General features: G+C 37.0%; 1 protein-coding gene across 1 annotated transcript; it reads left to right on the top strand.

The window, feature by feature from the left end:
- Nucleotides 1-663: 663 nt before the first annotated feature.
- Nucleotides 664-2080, top strand: LOC143531823 (uncharacterized). The gene is made up of 2 exons (XM_077027034.1): nt 664-999; nt 1088-2080. The coding sequence occupies exons 1-2, from the start codon at nt 664-666 to the stop codon at nt 2078-2080; spliced, it is 1329 nt and encodes a 442-aa protein (XP_076883149.1).
- Nucleotides 2081-8575: the final 6495 nt, after the last annotated feature.

Here is an 8575-nt window from a genome sequence, read left to right as displayed (position 1 = left end):
TACCGGGGCATGTTGTGGGCGGAAGGGGAGCCACGGTGGTTGATTGAGCGTGGGAAATGGAGGCACGCAGCACGAACAGTCCAGGCTTCACTGTAGCTTAGCATAATTACATCACATACATCATTTACATACATACATACTTATTTCATAATTACAAGTGTTGACTTGTGAACACTCATTACTGTTTTCTTGAAACTCGTGAAACTCACCAACTCTAGTAGTTGACCCGTTTTAAACTGCTTTTCATGTGTACATAAATCGGAATGATTGGGTGATCTGTTACTTGCCTGAAGTGTGTGGTTGATGCTATGTGAATAGAAGCAAGGGCGTTATTAGTAAGAATGTATAGTTAACGAACTAGTTTTGTTTGTATCGCTTAGACTGTTAAACAATGATAGAACAAAGAAATGTAATATATTGTAAATTAGTTTGTAATGTTTCTTTATAAACAATGTATTGATATCAGAGGTGTCTGTTACATTCCCGTTTTACGCTTCCGCATTGTGCTAGTCGGGGTGTGACAACACGTACAAAATCCAAGCCGACTTAAGATTCTATTCATCATATATATATGATTCCGCCTACAATTATTCAAAGGAGCATCGCCATTCATTAGACTTTCGTTTAGAAGGGTTCTGGTCAGTGTCTACAATTAAGCTTTGTATGGTTGGATCCGCTAGTTGGTTAACAAGACAAGGTAATCCACTTACACTAAACGCTGTTCTTAAGCTTAAATACGCTCGGTTAGTAAACTTGAATAACAGTTTAGTAAGTGGAATCTTGGAGAGCTTAGCTTCTCCTAGTGATTCCAATTACTTTGGCCCGATTTCAATGTTGGGATTCCCTCGAGTTCCTTCGTTAAAATACACATATACATTGGAATCAATTGAAGAGTGTAATGCAACTAGAACCATGCAAGGCTCAGTAACTAGTATGAAATCTCTAGACGTGTGTTCAATTTTCTCGCAAAGATTCATAACTTACAAGTTGGATATCCAAGTAATTGCAAGAATTGTTCTTTATTTGGTCAAGATCTAATGGTTACTTGCCTGCTTTCGTGTCATTGTACGTGATTCAATGTTCTCAGGAAGACAATAAACTTCGTGTTCTAGTCGAATTTCAAGACAGAAGGTTTACTCCATATGAGCAGCCTTTCCGACCTGACATATCATTAATCGGAGAAGGATCTTGGAATGGGAGAGAAGATGAGTTTTTCATCGTCGCCTGTCATATCTTGAACCATAGTGATCCTCTGGGTAGTGCCCGTGTTGGGGATTGCCCGTTTGGGATGAGTTTGTGGTTCCCTGCAGTTCGGTCAATCATGAAAACGCATAATACCGAGGGTCAAATTTGGACTACCAAATTAAGAGATGATCTGGGAATGTTTAGAATGGCTAAGTTTCAAAGCTTTGATCATATTCGGGAGAATTACGCGTTGAAGTATGAATATACACAAATGGAGAAAGTAAGACAGGTTTGCCCGAAAAAGAAGCATGTAGGGGCCAAGTATCAAAGGGGGGAGTATCATTCACGGTATTATGGCTTTGACATGTCTGTCAAGCATAAGAACATGGTTTCAAGTGGATTCGTAGACCCGTTCTTTGCCGGAATTCATCAGTTCAACAATGATGCATTCGTGAATAAAGACCTCACTCCATGGCAGGAGGCGGTACCCCTGGTGGCAGATTTTTCAACCACCTACAGCGGTCCAGTGAACGTTAGCTTCGAGATCAGCTTTATGCTGAACATTAGTTCCATTTCAAGAAGCGGGATTTCATCACTAAATCTATCTTCCACTGATAATGATAGAGTGGAGATATCAGCAGAAGGGGTTTATGATGATGAAACCGGACAAATTTGTATGGTTGGTTGTAGAAACTTGATCAAAAGCGCTTCTTTTGATTGTGAGATACTGGTGAAATTCCAGTTCCCGCGAGGTTATGGTAATGAAGGTTCAATAAAAGGAAGTATCGAGAGCCTGCGTGAAACAAACGATGCTTTGTCCTTCGAGAATCTCGATATTGTTTCACGCGTATTCACTGAAAGTGAAGCGAGAGAGTCATATGGAGAATGGATTTAGAGATCATCATGGTCTTGATCTCGGGCACGCTTATGTGCATGTTAACTAGACGACAACTATATCATATGAAGAGAAAGTCTGAAATGGTTAATTCCATTTCGGTGTTGATGATGCTGATTCTTACCCTCGGGCACATGGTTCCTCTAGTGCTAAACCACGATGCAATATTTTCAAACGGTAGGGATCCGGAAAGTGTACCAATTAGGAGGAATGGATTGGTTGAAGTGAACGAGGTGATCGTGAGGGTAGTGACACTGGTGGCTTTCGTTTTGCAGTCGCGTCTTCTTCAGTTAACATGGATCGCAAAAAAGAATCATTGGATTCATGAGATACGGACGCTATTCATTTTTTTACCTCTGTATATTATCAGCGGGTCAGCAATGTTGCTAGTGAGCTGGATAAACAACTACAAAATTTTAAGTCAACGTTCCGTCTGGGGCGGTTTGAGGTCTTATGCAGGATTAACTCTTGACGGGTTCCTATTCCCACAACTAATACTCAATATTTTCCAGGTTTCAAAAGGAAATGCTTTGAGTCACTCGTTTAATATAGGGACCACATTCGTGCGATTAATGCCTCACGCGTATGATCTTTACAGGGGTCAAAAGTTTATGAGCCATCAGTTTGACAGGTTCTATATTTATGCAAATCCGAGAACAGATTTCTACTCGCCTTGTTGGGATATTGTTATTATTTGTGGAGGCTTGGTGTTTGCAGTGATGGTTTTCTTGCAGCAATGTTTTGGCGGTCGGTTTATGCTTCCAAAGGGATTCCATAAGCATGTTGAGTATGAAGTGATACCTGTAACAAGCAATGAGTAATCAATCACTTTATGCTCATATGTTTTTTACAGTCTTTCTGATGTATTTGCAAATTGCAATTCATGTTAAACAAGAGAATTTTGATTTTTGAGTGTGCATTCTGGACATGGTTATCCATGTAAATATGTTATCATTTAGGTTCAAAGCAATTAGTTTTAAGTTGGTTTTGACTTTTGATTAAACTTATCAAAGTGTGGTTGCTTTTATTATGTTATCAATTACTTTCACAAATAAGGTGGTTACTCATGATCACTTAGAAGAAAGGTTGGCATCAGACAAATTTCAGTCAAACTATATGAGTGGGCTCAAGTTTCAGTCATGACGGTTTCTCAACAACCGTTTATTTTGTTCTCTATTCTTGGATTTGTTTTTGTTAATTTCGAGCTGCTTCGTTTAGGTTTCTTTATTTATTTTCTTTTAAATTTGTTGGTTCAACGAGCCACAAGCTAGCTTGAGTTGTAACTGAAGCAAGCTCAAGGATTTAGAGGGGAAACACAAGTTGGCCCGATGAGTCACAAACTAGCTCGAGTTGTAAATGAATCAAGTTAAAGGATTTCAAGGGCCAAGACAATTCAAGTTGGCTCGTATAGATATGAACTCGAGTCTGACTCAACTCGACAACAACCCTAATATAAACCTTAGTACTCGGGTTAAAACCTAAAATACCTTTTTCAAAAAAATTATTTAGAGACAACTTAAAACTACCCAAATTGGTTGAAGTGGTGTTCTATCTATACCCATACCATCCGAATGCATTTATCATGGTACTCATGGCCGGCTGGAGGGTAGTGCCGGTCGAACCGTCGGCCGGGGCACGCAATTTTTAGGGGCCAAATTTTTTGTATATATATTTTTTATATATACATTTAAAAATATAAAACTTATAAAATATATTTAAAAATATAAAACTTATAAAATATGAATTTCTTTTTACTATCTTATAATTATGGAGCCCAAAATTCTTTTTTATCCATAATCCATTTAATCAAGTTTAAATTATTGGACCCTAACTAAAACTAAAAACTAAAAAAATTAAATAAAAACCCAATGCAAAATAAAAGAAATAGCAGTCAATTGAAATTTCTCTTTGGTTCATTCCTTCTTTGCGAATGCTAAACAACGACCAACCCCAGCCGACCACCACTGTTGGTTCATTGTTAACCACCAGGCTCCTCCATGGTTGACCAAGCTAGCCACCAAGGACCAAGCTTCTTTTTCCCAATGTTAAGAGAGTTTCACAAATTATTGGTTAATCGTTAGTTATTATGGTATTTTATTTTAATAATATATTTTACCATGTTTATTGTTATAACATTAAACCACGTTTAAAAAATTAGCTTATATAGTTCGTTACTCGTTAAGGCTATGGCTATGAATCTTTTAATTTCGGCTCAACAAAGGCATTTAAATCCTTGGAGACGGCCCTGATGGTACTATCACACACAATCATTCATCTTTGAAATCCACAATTAGGGTATGTTTGGTTGGAGGTAATTGAATGAAGGGGGAATGGTAGGAGAAGGAATTGAATGGATAAGGGAATGAAATGAATCATTACCATTCGTCCATTCATTTGTTATGTTTGGTTAACCTATATGAATGAAATGTATTATTACTTTATATTGTTTTGTATCCAAAAAAATCATAGGAATGAAATAGAAATAATAAAAACATTTATATCTCAAAATAAATTTCTTTTACCAAAATAAAAAAAAAACAACAATGGCGAAGGTGGTGGTAGCTTCGGTGACGAAAATGGTGGTGGCGGTGGCGATCAGGTGGCAGGGGCGATGGTTGTGGTGGTGGTGGCGTTGGCGTGGTCAATCGGTGGTAGCATTGGTAGTTATGGCGGTGGTAGGGTGGCGGAAACGGAGGTGGCGATCAGGTGGTGGCGGTGGTGATGGCCAAAGGGAGGCAATGACAATGGTTGCAGTGGTTACCACACCGATGGTGGCGGCGGTGGTAACGCTGGTCGTAAGGTGGCGGTGGTAGCGCTGGTGGTGGTGGGCGACAAAGGCGGTGTTGGTGGTGGCGATGGTAGTGGTGGTGGTTGTTGTTTAGTGGTGGTGTTGTTGAGAAATTAGGGTGAAGGAGGAATGTAATGAAAAAAAAAGAAGGGGATGAGAAGGAATGGTTTTGATGGAATGGAATTCCATGTGTAATGGATGATTCCATTCCATTAAACAATCAAACATCACTTTTTTCATTCTCATGCAATGAATCATTCTATTCTTTTTATCATTGCTGCATACAAAAGTAACAAAACGATACCTTATAGTAATTTTCATGAGATTTTAAAAAGTATTAAACTAGTTAACAATGCTGGTAAAATTTAAGCCCCCTTCATATAAAATAGGCACATATGTGGGCCACTAGTAAAAAAACGTGACATGTAACCCTTCTCACATTGAGAAAGGCACATTCACTTATTTTATTCACTACATTTATTTCTCTCTTAACTATTCTATAAAGTCATTAAAAAACCTTTCGTTAAATGCTTTAATCTTGTAAACTTTTATAAATGTTTCAATTTTTTAAACTAAGTAAAACAAATAAAAATTATATAAGTTTTGATTAATTCATTAATTGGAAAAAAATGAAATTTAGTCACATCAAAATTATATCAAAAGAATGCTTTAATTAACTCATTAATTGGAAAGATGGTTTGATTAGTTCCGTTGTTACTTAAACAAAATGAAACACAAATTGTAGTTTTAACAAGCATGGAACAAATTAATTAGCATTTGAAGTTCTCAAACGAGGTACACAAAAAAAAGTAGGATTTTAAGCCCCCTTCATAATGAACGAGTGAAAAAGATGATTTTTCATGTGAATTCTATTTTTAAGTACCGACTAGAGATTAAAACTTTGCATATTCTTTTGTACAACGGTTTAATTTAACCAACACTTTTTTAGAAGGCTAAGTCTTTTAGGTGCTAGTTAAACTTGTTGGCCCAGGCAGATCAAACAATCAGATCAAACACACAAACAAACAAACGAACACGAGATATTGGGGGGACAACCCGCAACTCTTTTCATATAACTAAACGAACTTATCAAACGAATGTAACCTCATGAACATACAAGGAGAAGAGACTTCTCTTGACTCTCACTAATAAAACTAATAATCTAGACCATATTTATAGACCTACTAAACTTGCTCTTCAAGACAAACCTAACTTGGAAAACAAGACAAACTTATTCTATAATATTTAATATTAAAATAAACTTACAAAACAAACCCTCAACTTTATTAATAATTCAAGATTATTCTTCATTCACCCCCTTAATCTTGAATTGGTCCTTCTTCTTACTCTTGTACCACCAGGGTCTTGAATTCCCAATAACACTCTCAACTCTTCAATTTTAATCATTGGTTCATCTTTAACCTTTCTTTTCAGTTGTTTGTAACAAACCTGTTTAACAAGTTCTTCACGTTCCTCGTTCAAACCATTCACATTGATCTCAAATACAACTTCATTCTCCACGTTCTTCTTTCTCACTTTTCTTTTCTTTCTTTCGTTATTATAACTTGTAGATGGTTTATTCTCTTTTTCTTTATGAGAACCTGCTGGACTTTTCTTTCTAACTATTCTTCTTAACCTTTAATTCCGTTCTGACTTTTCATCAACAAATGCTCGATTGTTGACTTTCACACATACTTCTAAATCTGCAGTCTTGTTAGCTGCATCATTCCTTTAATTCAATTCCATAACCTTTCTCTCATCATCACGATTAGTAGCAAATTTCTTGCTTCCTTTCTCCTCACTTATCTTGACAGTTTTCTCATCTTCAAGGTTGTTTGAGTCAGAAAAACATACATGAAGATTCACTATCTTCTCTTCTTCTTTTGAATAAATTCTTTCTTTTTCTTCATTCAATCTTTCCTTTTCTTCACTTTCTAAAACAGCTTGCCTAGCTTTTTCTTTCTCTGCAGCTTCCTTCTTACGTTCTTGTTCTTCTCGAATAATCTTATCCAATCTTTCACTCTCAACGATCTCATCCAATTTTTTTTTTCTCAACGGCTTCTTGAGCTACTTTTTCATCTTATTCTTTGCGTACATATAACAAACCATAATAAGAAATAAAATAATCAAAGAAAGAAATGAAGAAACGAGAAGGAAAAGAGAAAAAATAAAAAGGAAGAATGGAAAATATAAAGGAAAATTCCATCCCACATTGGTGGAGGAAAGAAAAGGGAAGACTTCCACCATGGTATAAATATGATTTCTAACTCTTGTCCCAACTTGTAAGCTCATTATAAGGAAGAGAGTTTACATGATAATATTCTTATGTGCCAAATCACACCAGTAGTCCTAGCGGAGGGTGCGAAGCACCTGACGCGCACGGACACGGGCTAGTGCGATGGGCGCAATGTGGCGCTTTGATGGTGCACTTTGCACTTCGCACGCTCGCATCGCCGCTTAAGGGCCGCCTTAGTAAATAGGGTAGAAATCTGGACTTCACAACTCGTTCAAAAATTTCACGAATCCAAAAGCTCTACCTTAACAAGGTATGACATTGTGCCATCGTGTATAGTTTCATGTCTCGTGATTATCGTTATGATTATGGGTTTATACTAATATAGATATACTACATTGTGCTTAACATCAGAAGGCTTGTTAAATATAAACTTGCAAGGTGAGACATTCGAATTTTTGCATAACTCACATTTGTGTGAGACAATTGATTTTCCAACACTATCATGATGCTTTTCCAAAACCATCAAACTCATGACGGATAGTTTAAATATTTTCAAAGGATTTAAACTACATTACAGTGATTAAGTCTTTGTAGACTTACGGGATGGTTACTACTGGTATTGTGGGGTTTTGTATACAAGGCTCGCCTACTGGGCTATTACACGTTACTTATTGGACAAGTGTTAGCCAATAAGTAATATGACCACAGTCACAGATACGGTCGAGTGACAAGTACCTTTCGGTAATTTGTAAGCAGGCAGATGTAAAAACATCTTAATGCTGTAACTGTAAAATGTGTCATTTATAAATGAATGTACTCACCAGTATTTCCTGCTGATCAAATATTTTTAAACACGTTTCAGGTGACTTGTTAGAGACAAAAGAATAATGTCTGCGGGCTTCCTGCTTAAATAAGTGGCTTGTCACCAGAATAAATAAATGTGTTTTGTAAATTAGGGTTTATCCCTATAAAACTTATGTTTGTATAAAAAATGGGTTTTTATCTCAGTTTATGAAATAAGAATTATGGTGTTTTTATAACTCTGATTAATTTTCCTAACTACGGTTCTGATGAAATTACGCTGTAAATTATTTTAATAAACACCGATACCATCACTCAATGTTCGCGGCTCCCCTCCCGGTGTATAGGGGTCGGGGACTGTGACAGTACATGATCAATTCCAAGATATCGAAGCTTCAAAGCACGCCATACTTCCTTAGCATTCATGAGTATTCCAACTTGTCCAAGATGTCTTCCGGTAGGGGTTGACATATAAACCCTAACGCTTTGTACATCTTCCTTTCATCTACAGCTACGCTGACTGTAGGTTCAATAACATCCCAAAAATCATACTCTTTCAGAAATCCCTCCACCTTGGTCGACCATACTCAGTAGTTCGATTTCGTCAATACCGGGAGTCCACCACTCACCATCCCGTCTTTCCTATCCTTACTTTCTTTTCTGGTTTGCT

Source organism: Bidens hawaiensis, unplaced genomic scaffold (assembly GCF_021521415.1).
Source record: "Bidens hawaiensis isolate Kalapana, Puna unplaced genomic scaffold, B.hawaiensis_p1.1 tig00009253_1, whole genome shotgun sequence".
Lineage (NCBI taxonomy): Eukaryota > Viridiplantae > Streptophyta > Magnoliopsida > Asterales > Asteraceae > Bidens > Bidens hawaiensis.
Note: the sequence above shows the minus strand (reverse complement) of the source record. Positions and strands in the feature narration are given on the sequence as shown.

What these genes read in the sequence shown, in the direction of transcription:
- LOC143531823 (XM_077027034.1), top strand. Translation starts at nt 664, where the DNA reads ATGGTTGGATCCGCTAGTTGGTTAACAAGACAAGGTAATCCACTTACA. An exon ending in CTTACAAGTTGGATATCCAA is followed by an intron (nt 1,000 to 1,087) that starts GTAATTGCAAGA and finishes CAATGTTCTCAG; the next exon opens with GAAGACAATAAACTTCGTGT.